This window comes from Solanum pennellii, chromosome 8, assembly GCF_001406875.1.
Source record: "Solanum pennellii chromosome 8, SPENNV200".
NCBI lineage: Eukaryota > Viridiplantae > Streptophyta > Magnoliopsida > Solanales > Solanaceae > Solanum > Solanum pennellii.
In genome coordinates this window covers 61,287,873-61,303,755 of record NC_028644.1, presented here as the reverse complement: position 1 = coordinate 61,303,755, position 15,883 = coordinate 61,287,873, and the positions used below count along the sequence as shown (strand labels likewise).

Genomic DNA, 15,883 nt, shown 5'->3' with positions numbered 1-15,883 from the left:
GGGGGGGGGGGGGGGGTGTTAGAACTTGTGCAATGCGGATTGTCAATGGCTGTAGGGATTTATCTTGTCTTGATCTATTACTCTACATAGATAATATTTAAACCCAACATCAAATTTAGTTTTGGTGTGATTTTTATTCAATGATATGAATAGTAAGAAATAGGAGAAGACGAAGAACATGGATCGTGGCTCCACTAGCACTTATGTGGATCGTGTGGAGAGGAAGAAATAGGAGTGCTTTTGAAAGACTAGAGATGAATTTGTACCATTGGGGAGTAGCCTCTTATCTTTTATTTTCTATTGGTGCACCCATGAAGTTCCTTTTAGCTTAGAAGATAGTGTGACGTTTGTAGAAAACCATATCTTCTGTAGGTTTTACTTTTTGGTATACTACTTGTATATCGGTGTTTTATGCCCAAACATCAATGCTGTTTATCACTTTTATGAATGACATGTTAGGTATCTCTTCTGTGTTTGGGCTACATTTTTACAAGGAAAATCAGTTGCTGACCCAATGGAGCCAACCGTTTTACATTTTGTTTTCCCTTTTCTTTTGTACTTTTTCTTTTTCTGCTAGGGAAGAGGTATGGTGATAGGTCTTGTTTCTATTTAACATGGCGATCATAGAATTCAACCTAGAATGTCCAACTTCTGAATGGTTTCGCTGTTCCACTCTGCAATTTTAAAGCACTTCCTTCTTGTCTGTGACAATTGACCCAATTTTAATCTCTGCTATGTTCCAGCTGGTGGTTTCATACTAGTTCTGATTATAAACCATTTTATGTTTGAATAATATCTGGTTTTCATCCTGTTAGGACAGTGTACTGACTAGTTTCTGGCATAGTACAGTAGATTTTGTAGACCATAGATTGTTGAACAGATTTTAAGTGATTTGGAGATGACCATTTGTCCCTTGTTTAAATATTTTGTTTTCAATTGCAAACTACTCTCACCTCTCTTTTGAAGAACGTTATCCTTTGTAGCGTAACTTAGTCAATAAGAAGATCCCTTTACAGACAGAAAGGAATATAAGATGCTTTGATGGTGTATCAACTCCAAATCATTTTTGTCAAGGCTAGATGTCTCTTGTATTTATTTAGTTGGTTCAATGTAACCCCTGTGGATTCCCCTGATATATTTTTGCATTTTATTAGCTCCCTGGTTTTTAAAATAGCTCTGTTTAAGGTGCTAAGTGCTAACATCTTTGTTTGTGATCTCAATTGCAATATCCTTGTACTATCTTTTTGCATCGTCTTGATGCAAATAATAAAACATTACTTCATCAAAAAAAAAAAAATGAAAAATTAGTCAATAACTTTAAGTTCTTATCTTTTGTCACTCTTTGCTCTGAGTGAGATACACACAAAATGCATCATTCAGCTCATTTCTCTATTGGGATGTTTACCTTCACTATTGAGGTTATGTTCTTATCTTGATTTTCCTGGCAACAATGCAAGGTATGAGCATCTGGCTAAAAGTGCACCAGCCATTTTAGATGATTCTCTTTCTGCTGATTCCTATCTCAATGTGTTGTTCCTACCATCCAAATTTCCACGGGCAGGGAGACTCAAGTTCTTTTTAGAAGCTTTCAATGACAATTTTTCCAACAGTACGTACTTCGAAGAACCTAGGAGCAACTTGGACAGTGTTAGATATGCTGAATGCATCAGTTATTTTCAAGATGTAAGTTTTAAATTTTACCTACGACAAGCACACTTTGGGATAACTCTATTTGTTTTTATTCAAGATCCTTTACTCAATTTATATCTCGATAAGCATGAAGAAGCATCTGTGTCTATTTGTTGTATTGGAGTATTACTTGTTATTCCCTTCAATATCTTACATGCATTTGCACTATATATACTTAATTACCCAATGACTGCATGGTTTCTTAGTTTGTCAATTATGAATGCTAGGTTCTTATTTTTATATCTTATGTTATTTTCATACAAGCCTTCTTTATCATTTAATTCAAGAAGTTTGGAGCCTTTTCAGTTATTGTGGGTTGACTTTCCTGGAGTTTGAGAGAGAATAGCGTCAAAGAATATTATATTTAGTTTCGAAGTGGAGCATGGAAATAGCCGTTAGTGAAGAAAGTAAAGAAATTTGTTCAGAATAGATGTCATGTTAATTTTGAAATCATATAAAGTTAGTACAGTTTCTTTCCCTTCTAAAAATAAATAAATAGTTTTTTTGGTATACATGCACTAGACATACTCTAGGTATGCTTTAATATTTCTTTATCATTTTCTTCTTTTCTGATTTGCTACACCTTCTACTACTAATGTCTCTTAGCTTCTCTTGATTTGCTTTGTTTCCTTGGTTTTGGTCTAAGATGACTCTTTCTTGTTAGGATGTTTGAGTCCTCTTCTCGTTCTCTCTTACTTTTCTGCTACCCATATTCTTTTCCAATTAATGATTTTTCCTTCTCCTTCTTTTTCGATTTTTGACTTATAAATTTGGATGGAAAATGAAAATCAATCATTGCAATTGAGGATATTTTCATCATACTTAATAAAGCAATTGGATACAAATTAATTCGTTATCATGGCTGATAAGTTGAAAATTGAAGTTCAATTATGCAATTGATGTTGTCTTTCTGTGAACTTGTTGAAACTCTTTTTTAGTGATGTTTAATATTGGGATTAGTATTTTCTTACATATTGGGTGTTTTTATAGTAGTTTTGTTAAATCCATTTTGATGTTATAAGTACTAAATTTATAGTCATTTGGTAGCCCGGGGGGTGGGGAAGGGTGTTATTGTCTTTGGGAAGTGAATGAGTTATTTCCTTCATCTAGGATGTGAGCACGCCCTAAACATTAAATGCTTTATGTATAGTTCTTCTTCACCCCACAACCTCATTTATTTTTTCTCTTCATCTCTTAATATTCGTCTTCAGCTTATTGATATTGCAATTCTTCACTTGTTCCATGTAAGAGCAGTGAGGCATGCTCACTACTTGATGTCTGTGTTGCCACTGATGTATTACACTTTAAAATGCAGTATGCTCGCCAACATCTGTTTGATTTCATGTTTCGACATGGCCATTACAAGGATGCTTGCTTGTTATTTTTCCCTCCCAATTCTGTTCCTCCACCTCCTCAACCATCTTCATCGGCTGTTGTCACTTCGTCTTCTTCCCCTCAACGACAAGATCCTTTGGCTACAGATTATGGGACCCTTGATCTATTGTGTGAATTGTGCATTGCTTATGGGGCCATGCCTGTTTTAGAGGAAGTATTGTCAGGAAGAACTTCAAATATAACTACACTAGATCCATCAGTGAACAAACATACAACTGCAGCACTTTCTCGCATCTGTACTTATTGTGAAACTCACAAGCATTTCAATTATTTATACAAGTTTCAGGTATTTCACAATCTTTTCCTTTGAACTCTTTCTTTAAAATGTGAAGCAACGGTGACCCTGCGTATAATCTGATGTTTAATTTCCTTACATGTACCTTTGGCATTATAGATCTTTAATCAATGGAGATGGAAAAAATTATAAGGCTAGTGAAATTTATCCATTTCATCAGATACACTATGAAATTTTGACTAAGAATGGACTGCCTCTCTGCTCTGACTTATTACTCACAGTTTAAAGGAACGCTTCAGCTCTTACTCCAAAAAAAGAACAAAAAAAAAAAAAAAAGAGAAGTCCAAATTCTTCGATTTCATGTTTAGGTTCCAGTATAGCCAGTTTCCTAGTTTGGGTTCCTCGGTTAACCTCAAGAAGCTCAACGTTTCCCTTTTTCACAAGCTTCACTCCAGAATTCTCTGAATGATTTTTTCAGTTCTAATCAGTGTTATCAAAAGAGAAAAGCGCAAAAAACTCCAAGGTCTCTTGGGCCTTCAAGTGCAAATAAAGTGTGGGATTTAATGAAAAATGGTGCAAATGGAGAAAAAATACTGATATATATATGTTTAGTCCAAGGCTAATAATTATAAATTCGAGCAACAAATATATGGACAATGAAATTGAAAAAATAAAATAGTGGTAAAGTGAAACATCAATTGTTTAGTGAAGTCTCTTCAGGCAATACTCGTTTGTTGGGGAAAGTATGTCTTAGAGCCTTCATGACGACACTAAAGTGCACAATAAACGAAGCAAAACTCTCAGTGTGTTTTGAGCATCACTTAAGGACTTAAGCACACCTTTGACAATACTGGTTTTAATGTATAACTTATGTTACATTGTGTGACCGTGACCCGTGCATCTAGATTAAACTGATAGAGAGAGTACACTTATTTTTTATTATATCTTTAGCGACTTCTTTACTGTATACCTGGTTTCTTGATCCAAGTTTTCTCATAAAATTTAAGAAGCCCTATCTTTTTGTTTTCCCACAAACTTCACTCCAGGAGTCTTATGGCTTTGATGCTCTCTAACCTTTAGACCTTAATTACGACTAAGTGAGAAAGAAAAAGGTGAAGGACATTACATTCAACATGCATTTGAGATAAAGGTAACTTTGTATTGACAAAACACTCAAAAGGAAACTCACATTTCACAGGGTTGCGGGTACACCGTCAAAAAGATATACCGAATTACAAGTTTCGTATAAACTATCTCTATGATTTTCCCTAACAAATCTTGCCTACACCAAAAAAACAAAATACTTGAGCATTTCATTTTTATCTTCTGAAAACTATCTTTTTGTCCTTCAGAACACCTAGCAATCCTTTCTTTCCATAGAGTTACCATATACAGTCTGGGATAGTCTTCCACCAGTCTTCACTTTTCCCTCTGTTGCCAATTCCTGTCCAGCTATTCAAGAGCTCCATGGTTGTCTTTGGCATCACTGAGCTAACCCCTATTATACACAAACATATTACACAATTTTGAAGCAGCTTTACTAAAGGAACAAATGACTAATTACTTGTGCTTTCTGCTCACATATAAAGCATCTTGAGCAAAACTGCATCCCCCTTTTTTGTATTGTCTCATGAGTAAGGCAAGCTTTTCTTATAACAAAACAGGCAAAACATGTCACTTGTAATGGGCTTCTTGTCTTCCACACTAGCTTCCAAGGACATTTGTCAGTCACTGACTGCTAACATTCATCCTCAATTAGCAACATTTAACTGTGAATATTCCTTTGCTTTGTAGCTGCCAAATTGGTTTGTCCTTTCTTTGATATATGTCTGGTGGGGTGTTTAGCACCTCTAGTAACCTGGCCACATCCGTAATTTCCCAGTCATTCAGAGCCCTCTTGAACACTAAGTTCCACCCTTGTTGGTTCCATACTTGAGCAACAGTAGCAGATCTTTCTAAGCTCATGGTGTAGAGGTTTAGGAATAAGTTCTTCAGGCTATCATCTCCTTTCCAGATTTCATCCCAGAAATCTGTTTTCAGGCCATTGCCCGCACTAATATAGCTATTGTTATTTAACTGTGGCCAGAACCTTCTAATTGTCTTCCACACACTGCATCCAAATAACCCCATCACCTCCTCAGTAGTCCATTGGCTAAACAAGCCACATTTCCTTGTTATGAATCTTCTCCATAGGGCTCTATCGTCTGAACAAAATCTCCATAGCCATTTTTATAGCAAACAGTTATTCTGGAAGCTAAGATTTCTCATGCCAAGGCCACCTTGTTTTCTGGTCAAAGTATCTCCCATTTCACTAGGTTGTAGCCTCTCTTTTCTTTGTTCCCTTGCCAAATGAAGGATCTTCTCATTATGTTGATTCTCTTCTTAATGCTCTTGGGTATTGTAAATAGACTCATCATGAACGTACGTAGCCCATCTAAAATTGACTTGATGAGAGTACCTATTACTGACTTTTCCATATTGAGAGCCTTTTCTTACATCTGTCCATCACCTCACTCCATGCTTCCAACTCCTTGTATTTGTCCCCTAGAGGCCATCCCAGGTACTTAGTAGGAAGAGAAGCTATTTGACATTTCAGATTCTTAGCTAGACTTTGTAAATTGTCTACCTTATTAATTGGAAAGAGAAACTTTTCGACCAATTAACCTGAAGCTCCGAGATGCCCTCAAATATTGTTAGGATTACTCATAAGTGTCTGATTTGTCCCATTTCTGCTTCACAGAAAGCCAAGGCATCATCTGCATAGAAAAGATGTGTATATCCAGATCATCACCCCTCCCTATCTGAGCACTGAATCCCTTTACCCAACCATTTACTTTTGCTGTTCTGAACATGTGGTCAGACCCTCCATAGTCAGTAGGAACAAAAAAGGTGACATAGGGTCTCCTTGTCTAAGACCTCTACATAACATTGAAGCATCTACTTGCTGGACTAGCTAGCTACCATTCAAAGATTCTGGATGTCTTTGATTTCTTGTCACACTTCTTAAATAGTTCATCCTTCCCTCCGCACTCCAATCTATCCATTAAATTGAAGTGTCATGTTTCAATGGCCATGAAAAGAGGAGCTTGATCAATTTTAGACATTTCTTATGCCTGCCGTTTCTTACATGTTAATCTCTGCTGGATTGCAACTGAGTTTGGTCAAGTCTTTTAACATATTCTATGATAGGTTGGCTTAGTCAATTTGCTTCCTTTTTGTGTCTCTACTAATGCCATGTGTCTTCTTTGTATTTGAAAATTGCTTGATGATCAGGTGATAAAGAAGGATCATGTGGCAGCTGGGCTTTGTTGTATACAATTGTTTATGAACTCTTCTTCTCAAGAAGAAGCTATAAGACACTTGGAGAATGCCAAGGTCAGTCCAATTTAAGAACTTGTTCTATTGCACATCTGCATTATAGATGGTGTTCATGGTCACAAGAATTATTAGTTTTACGTATCCTAAGCTTGAGAACTGTGCTCTCGTTACTCTCTGTCCTGAAGTTTCATGCTTAGGAAAACCAACAAAAACTGGCTAAGGCACAGTTTAGTTAACAGTGGGAGGGCCTCTAATGCAAGAAACACAGTCATATTCCAATAGGAAAAGATGTGAATTTTACACTAGCCACTTGATGTTCCTCAGCTGCCTTGTGAATGATGGCTGGTTGCTCCTTGAATTGGATTGCTCACGAAGTGATGGAAACTCTATTTTTTTATTGTAATTGTAACTTCAAGGGTAATAAGTATATGTGATATTTCTATAAATTTTGCACTTCATTTAATAATAGATCATTAATCAACAAAGAAAACGTAAATTCTTAGAGGATGGGAGCAACTTAACCACTTATTTATTATTTCTAAATATAGCAGACATAATTTCATTGGTCTTTGGACCTTAAAATAGATTTTTTCCATATGACAAACATATCAGCGAAATAATAAGAAAGTGTCTTTGATAGATTTATTTGTGCCCTCTGAATAGTTGTATGTGGTAAACATTTCAAAATACAGTCATGTGATACCCAGTAATGGGTGTCATCAACTATGATTGAGTAACAACTAAAGTATAATTAATATAGCAGTAGTGCAGTCAATATGATTAGGAGGTGGAATTTGTTTGAAACTCTAGGATGACAAGCAATCTGCATAACTTGTTTACTTATGCTTTGACGCTTTTTTTTCCCACAGAAAGACCTTATTAGGCTCATAATATCTAATTGTGTAAATAAAGGTTTTTGCTTGGTTTTATATATATATATGTGTGTGTGTGTGTGTGTGTGTGTGTGTGTGTGTGTGTACTGTGCTTATAAATAGTTGTTTATTATATTATATTTCTGAGAATATAGTTATCTATTATGTTATTATGTATAGCACATTAATTAGAATGTATTAAATTATTATGTTAGATAAATTAATATCAGCAGTGCGGTCTTACTAAGAATTCTTTCAAAAAAATTGTATTTACCTATTATCTTCTTCTTTTTTTTGAGAACTAATCCGCCTATATCTTTTTCTTTGTCTATAGTATACAAATGCAGAAAGTACATGGATATTAAAAGAGTATAAATTATGGTATTTATACATCAGTTAGACCAATAATTGAATATATACATGGGTAAGTAGTTTGAGATAATTGCTTGACATAAATGACACAGGATATACACAACGTGATAGTGCACTGGCATCTCAATCACGTCGGAACATATTTCTTCTTGTGAATTATCACAAGTTGTTTTCTCTTTTGCAATTTGTCTATTGCATTGCTAGTACATATGCTGCGTCCATACTCTTTATTTGCATCTTTAGATCCTCTCCTCTTTCCTTATGCAGGGATTGCATTCATCTCTTATGTCACGTTTCTACTTTCTGAATCTTAAATTATATCACCTTCTGTGTGGTTTTAGTTGCTAACTTGTACACCTACTCCTGTGCCGTCAGCTTAGCCTTCATTTGTGATGTAGATGCATTTCGAGGAAGGCTTGTCAGCACGACATAAAGCAGGAGAGTCTACTAAGCTTATTACCAAGGGCATCCGAGGGAAAAGTGCCTCTGAGAAACTAACTGAAGAAGGACTAGTCAAATTTTCTGCTAGAGTTGCTATCCAGGTAAGTATAGGATGCTTGTAAATTGAAGCTGAAAATATCTTCACCTGTCAGCAAAATTCAGTTAGGCGCATATCCTGTTGCTTTTTGTTGCTTCATTCAATTTGATGCTGCTTTCTGGACCTTTTCTCTCTTTTGTTGAAGAGTTGATGCTCTGGAAGATGCCCATTTTATTTTCCCATGAAACTTCTGTAAGGATCCAGAATCATGGGAGATTCTTCTCAAAAAAGCAAGTTGCATTAACGAACTGTTCTAGGAAAATTCTATTTGTCAAAATAATCATCTCTGATCTGTTAGATCCATTTACTGATTAGAAATGATTGAGGAAAGAGGATTTGTAAATGACCTCCAACAGATCTAATGATAATGCTTCTAACATCATTTAGTAGTAAATTGAACTTGATTGTTAGCATTCTCAAGGGTTTCAATGCTTAAGCTATTTCATGCATATCTTGAGTTCGTGATTGTTCATGCTTGCTGATTTGCAGATAGATGTTGTCAGATGCTTTAATGATGCAGAAGGAACACAGTGGAAACATTCACTTTTTGGGAATCCAAATGATCCTGAAACTTTCAGGTTTGTTCTAGTTTTGGTTTTTGATCTCCTTTTATCTAGTAATTTTTCCGTCTGTCTGAACTATTCAAACTAGGCATTTTGGATACAAAATCAAGAACTATTTTACCATCTCTGGCAGCTGCGCAAAAAGAAACAAGGAGAATCCAGAAGGTCTTCTCCTTGATGGGGTGACCTGAAATGCATTTGGTCTAGTTTTTGTCCTCCATTTTTTCTTTTTTTCTCAAAAAAAAAATGTGTCTAGCTAAATATTAAACCTTTTTGGTTTCTTATGCTTTATGCTTTGGTTTTTTATGTACCCTGAAGTTACCATATGTGTGTTTTTTGGTGAAGTAATAATTTGTTGATGCTGTTTGAACCAATTCCTGCTGTACAAGTGGTATGCACAAGTAGATAACCTACACCAAAATATTATTAATAACATCCCAGTCATCTGTGATCAATGTGTGAGGTTGCAATAGAACATTGACTAGCAACAAAAACTAGACGCATATCTTTATCAACCCACTCAAAGGTTCTCCTATTCCTTTCCAAAGTACCCAGCCAAAGGAGTTATGTGACATCCTATACTCTACATCTTTGACTCCTTCTCTGAAATCCCAACCAAGTATCACGCCCTTCACTGTAGACAACATTGCCCACTGGTCTCATAACAGATTCAGTATGATTCACCTTAACTGGCTTGCCCCCTTGCAATGTGATATCTTGTGTATATATGCGAAAATGGTATTTGGTTTTAGCTGTTTAAAACTAGCGAGGCTCCTTTAAACTATTTCATGACTATTTGCTTGCTCCTGTGCTTTTTCTATTTTTTTCATTTGTGTACTAAAATAGCAGGAAAGGAATCTAAATACAATATTTTATGCACTCAAATAGGCAGGGTGTTAAGAGCTCGTGGTCTTGTTTTCAAAGTCACGCCAGCAATTTTCATTTTGGATCAGTTGGTGCAGAATATTCAAAGAGAACTCTTTGTTGAGTTTAGGCTAAATGAATTTTTAAATTGTAGACAAAATGAAATAAAAGAAAATTTTAAATAAAGAAAATTGCCTAAATATTCATATTCTTTATTATGACGGGATTGGGAAAAATATTCTATACTATTTCCTAGATAGATTGAGGTATAACAATATTGATTCTCTCGACTCTTCACTCACCACATCAAATAAGGTGGTGAAGCAACTTGAGTTTATAAATCAAAACTGAAAATCAAGTTGATCATGGCAAAAGAAGCTACTATTAGAGAAAGAGTTATCTCAATAGCGTCAGTAATGTCACTTAGATAGTAAATAGTGGCCTTATAGTGTCAAAGGACTAATGAACATATAACAATATTAAATCCCTTGATTTTCAGCATTTCCAACATTATCCCTTGTGACTTGATAGTCAGGACTACTTTGTAGAGCATTTTATCCGATGCTAGGGCTTGAAAATTTGTATTTATCGAAATGCAGGAGGAGGTGTGAAATTGCAGAAACTCTTGCTGAGAGAAATTTTGACTTGGCTTTCCAGGTGATCCATGAGTTCAACCTTCCAGGTACTTCTCATAGACTCATACTTCCATTTTTCTTCAAAACTTTCCAGGACAAGTATCTGAACTTATCATTGATTTATGCCCAACTGTTTCAGCTGTTGATATATATGCTGGTGTTGCTGCATCACTTGCTGAGAGAAAGAGGGGAAGCCAACTCACGGAGTTCTTTAGGAACATTAAAGGCACCATCGATGATGATGATTGGGATCAGGTATTCTTGTGAATGCAATGGTCTTCAATGTGTGTTTTTGTCTGTTCAGCGACAGATGATTGACCTGCCTTTTCCCTTCTTTTTTTTTAACACTCATTTTCCTAAGGAATTCATATGCAGGTGTGTCAAATGCTACACTTATCTATTTATTTTTGTTGTTAAGGGACATGTATTTTGTATTTAAGTATACTCTACTCCTCCTGGTTCAACCATCATATGTTAAAACTGCTTTAACTAGCACCAACCATAGCAACATATTCCAATGATCTAATGCTTCATGAGTTTTTAACGGTTATCAAAGGATAAAGAAGTGCCAAAGGTTGGAGTTGATTACCCCTCTGACTGTCCTGTCATTTTTTAACCTTGTGAATGATAGAAATGCATAAGAACATTTCAAGAATCCAATTGATAATGTAATCTATTATTTTTTTCAAACAGTCAGATCTGATTTATGACGCGAGTAGTATTTCCATCTATGCTAAATTTTGAACTGTTATAGGTTTCTAGTTACTAGTATCTAGTGAACTAATGCCATATTTAATGGACCATATTGATTTTTAGGTTTTGGGGGCAGCCATTAATGTGTATGCAAACAAACACAAAGAGCGACCTGACCGCCTGATTGACATGTTGACTAGTAGCCACAGGTCAGTTTATCTTTTTCTGTTGAATCTATATACATTTAAGTGCCTCCTAATTACCCAGTGTTCACTCCATGTGCCTCGGGTTGCAGTTAGTTGATGCCAAAATCTTCTGTTTCAGATTGGCGTGTAGCCTGTAAACCACTGTAGAGCACCATCTGAGTTCTTTCTAGAAACTGTCCAGTTTACAATATATGAGATATGTTCCATGTTGAATATCACTACAGCTCCACTTTTTTTATCCCTGATTATAACAGTATCTCTTCTATTATCATGCTTTAGACCCTGTCCACTGAGTCCATCTGTTCCGCAGAACTTGTTGGATCATGCTTATTGACCATGCCCTCCACTTATGGTTGAGATACCTAAGTGTGTGTGTCTTATTTGAATCATTTTAACCCCCTTATATTCCAACTTAAGATTTTTACTATCATCCAGAAAGAGCCTTGTATTTCCTACCTTTGTCTCTTATTTCCCTACCATCATAGTTCACACTTCAGATCAGATTTTTGATTTCGTTTTCCCCTTCCTTTCTGACTTTCTTTGCTGCTTCTTGTTGTTGTGGATGTTGTAGCCTTTTTTATTCCATTCTGAAGATGATGTCAATAATTGCATGCTCAAAACCCGTGACACTCACTCCAAAGACTTTGCTTGCTTTAAATTTGTCTATTTTGAGTAAATCTTTAACATGTTGTAGATATAAAATAAATAGTGTGTCCCATTTCCATCATTTTAAGATATTCGATGAGGTGGTCTCACATTTCAACCGCCTACTCACACTTTTGTGATATATGTTCACTGCCATTGTTATGTGAAGGTTATCCAAAATAGATTATCCCCCCTTCAGAACATTCTTTTTTCAAATGTTACCCCTTAATGAGTTAGGACTTTAGCTCATGTACAACACTCGAATGATTAAATGATCCAAGTTTTTCAAAGAATATTTCTCACCTTGGACTTGGTATGATTGTTTGGAATGGTTTGATTTCTTCATTTTTTGTGTCTTAAGTCGGATAAAAGGGCTACAATGGTGGAAGTGACATGTCTATGATATCATAATATTTGTTGAAGGCATAACGCAGAAGATGATTAAATAACTAAATATCTTGTTGTAAGTGTGCTCTAACAATTTAAACTTCTAATTGGACAATTCCATAGTTCAATGAGATATTAGCAAATAGAGCTGTTGGATTCTTACCGTCATTCATCTACGAAATATTTTTATATTGATACCTTGAATAAATAAACAAAGATATATGCTCTCTAACAGATCAAGCTGTTACTAGGTTAAGCTTTTAGGTGAGACGGTTTGCCCAAATCAGCAATACACTTCTTTTAATTTCTGTTAGAAATTAGCTGGTAAACTTTGAGTGCCACTTCATTTTTTAGCTTTCCTTTCACAGGAAAGTACTTGCATGTGTTGTTTGTGGGCGTCTCAAAAGTGCATTCCAAATTGCATCTAGAAGTGGAAGTGTGGCAGATGTTCAATATGTTGCACATCAGGTTTGTTGCGTTCATGAACTTTAAAGTTAAATACTACCTTGTTCCACCAAAACCTAATTATATTTCAAGGAATACCCATATGAGATTATGTTGTACTGCTTTACCGTTCATATTCTGAGGGGCCCATTTTCTGGAGAACTCAATATATTGGTTTAAGGTATTCCAAAAAACTTGATGACCAAGTTTGATTGTCAACTTGAGAGATGCAAAAAACTTGTTTCTCAGCTGGTTATTTTGGCTTATTTGGTTGATCCTTAGCCTGCTTTTACCTTCAGCTTCGGTAAATAATTGGACAGTTGTTAATCTTTACTGGTAGAACTGTTCTCTTCACATTCTGTCCCTACAAGTTGTTTCCCACGTACTAATCATTTAGTATCTACCTTTACAAAGATCTTTCTGCAACCAGTATCCAGTGAGTGGGATTCCACGGACAACAGATTTTTAGACTTGTGAACCTGTTTTGTCATGGATGCAGATCGAGAATTATCTGATTTTGATGTGTTTGCGTTTTTCTAGCTAGTTATGCCTATGAGAAACTGGAAAAATAGAGTAAATACCTCTTGATTCTACCTTTATGAAGTGTGTACCTAAATCTATCTTTAACAAGATTTACTGGAATTTGAATATGATACTTTCAGGAAGGTGCTCCAACTATATTGTTGACAAGGGTTAAAAGTAAAGTGCTAGTGTTCTAGAATGTTAAAATGGATGCTTCTAGACTCACTTCAAATTCCTTGACCCTGTGGTAGCAAACATTGTCTGTGATCGCACTTTTAACTGCCTCAACGCTATTTTAAAATGTGCTTCAACAATTGACCAAATATTTTGCATGCAAGTTAGTTTGCCTTCGACAGAAAACAAAAGCAAATCCTAGATGCTTCCATAATAAACCTTATGCAGGGGAAGATTATCTAGGGGATTGAGGGTGATGCAGCATTTGAACACTTGGGTAAAATTTTATGTATCAGTAATTTCTACAAAAAAATCGTGTATATTTAAACAGTGTCACCCGAAATAACAAAAGATTGTGGGTTCCATGGCTAAGGTGCCAAATTCACAGCTATTGGACCCAAGGTCTAGACTCATGGGACTCCCGCAGAGAACATGATTCAGTAGAATTTGGATCAGGAGAAATAGTTGAATACGTATCAAAGTTCTATAAACCAAATGGATCAAATTAATTCAAATTGGATCGAACCGATTGAATGTAAAGCTTAATTCAATTCTCTATTGGAGTTCACATTAAACACAGTAGCATCAGCAGTTACCAAATCCTGGATTTGCCTCTCACCTTATGGCATAGAGAATATGGGCTACTAGGAAAGAGTATTAGTACCCTTTTATTTTTCCTGGTTATGTGATCTTTTTCCATTGCCTATACATCTATTGATTTCCAACATCTTAGGTTATTTCTCATTTCACTAGAATTTAGGCATTTAAGAGTCTTATTTGTTTAATTATATATCTTGTAGGATGGGGGTTACTAACTTTACCACTTGTTTACTGATTTCTCTTTCTGCCTTTGACTCTTAATGCAGGCATTACATGCTAATGCACATCCAGTTCTTGATATGTGCAAGCAATGGCTCGCCCAGTACATGTAGTCTCGTTTCTAGGGTGTGAGTTCGTTTGAGGTGGTGGTTGCTTAGTAGCAGAATTTTTGTTCCTGCAGCACAATGCATAGCCATCATCAAAGGTTTACTGTTTGCTTTGTTTCATATTGGCAACATAGCTTACTCAGTGGCACAATCATTTCAGAAGTGTGTGCCGGGTTTCTCATTTGGGATCTAGAATTGTTCATCGTTCTGGTTTCAGATTTCTCATCCAGCTTACCCAATGTGCATGCAATCAGTTAACGTTCCGTCTGACATCACAGATTACTGTGTCAGCATTTAAGTCTCTTGATCAAAGCATGAACAACATATTTGAAGTTGCTTGAAGCTATGAAGTTGAAGAGTTACTGGATTTGTGGTTGATTTTCGTATGTTTGGGTTTTTTTTTCATCTTTGTATATAAATAGATACAGAATGGACTTCCAATTTTATTAGTTTGGGGTCCAATTCCCTCTCCTCAAACTCCTTCTAACTTATGTGTTGGAACCATAACATGTAGATTCTTAAAGATTTGAAGAGAGCTGAAAAGGGGTTTCTTTAAGGGTCAAATGAATATGTTGCTATTAATATTCTGTATTATTTTATACAGTTTTGTATTTTCAGTATTTTAAAAAATTAAACCTTTATAGTGTTGACTACTCGTTTTAACTTTAAACTTATCATTTTACCTTAATCGCGTGTACTTATTGCTTGGTGTTAAATCCTAGATTGTTAACTCTTCCAAGAACATCAACTCTACGTCCCTAAGATATGTACAATGTTTATATATATACTAGTTCTCGAACACGTGCAACGCACGTATATTTCATACCATTTTAAACTACACGAACACACAGTCAACTATGAACTTGTGTGCTCCAAGCATAGTCCATGTCCACATTTCAAAGTTCAAATATGCAAAGGCATTCACAGATCAACTTGTATCTGAATTTGATTTTGTTGCAACAGAAGCTTTTCATAAATAGATATTATACTAAAAGAAGTGAATATGATGCTAGCTTAGCAATAACACAAAAAGTGTTGGTCAATATTTGTAGCTAAATCAATTATATTGGAATAGATTTATCTGAAGTAAGACTCTTTTTAGAGGAGAAATCTAACCAAAGAAGGCAAATGAAATAATTGGACAAACCCACCTTATGATACACTTTATAGAGTATTTAACGAATGTTAAAAGATTGATCAGAATAAATATTATTGAGAAGATTAAACTATGTACAACCAATAAAACAAAGAAAGTTTATATATTAAAATATGAATGAAAATGTAAAAAGAAGTTGGAAGATGAAAGAAAAAAAATTTAATGAGTGGAATAAATTTTAGAGTTCCTACACACAAGAATTGTAGGAATAGTAAATTAAAGTTTTTCTTAGAAAAGTTAAATTTATAC

General features: G+C 35.3%; 1 protein-coding gene across 2 annotated transcripts in view; it reads left to right on the top strand.

Annotated features, from left to right (window-relative positions):
- LOC107028374 (protein DDB_G0276689) overlaps window positions 1–15,128 on the top strand; it is a 64,140-nt gene extending 49,012 nt beyond the window's left edge. For both annotated transcript variants that reach the window (XM_015229410.2, XM_015229411.2), the window contains 10 exons: window positions 1,458–1,683; window positions 3,005–3,370; window positions 6,593–6,694; window positions 8,280–8,423; window positions 8,909–8,997; window positions 10,446–10,528; window positions 10,621–10,736; window positions 11,298–11,383; window positions 12,781–12,880; window positions 14,419–15,128. In XM_015229410.2, the coding sequence (XP_015084896.1) occupies window positions 1,458–1,683; window positions 3,005–3,370; window positions 6,593–6,694; window positions 8,280–8,423; window positions 8,909–8,997; window positions 10,446–10,528; window positions 10,621–10,736; window positions 11,298–11,383; window positions 12,781–12,880; window positions 14,419–14,484 (1,378 nt within the window). In that variant the 3' untranslated portion in view covers window positions 14,485–15,128. The remainder of the gene's footprint in view (window positions 1–1,457; window positions 1,684–3,004; window positions 3,371–6,592; window positions 6,695–8,279; window positions 8,424–8,908; window positions 8,998–10,445; window positions 10,529–10,620; window positions 10,737–11,297; window positions 11,384–12,780; window positions 12,881–14,418) is intronic.
- The last annotated feature ends 755 nt before the right edge of the window (window positions 15,129–15,883 follow it).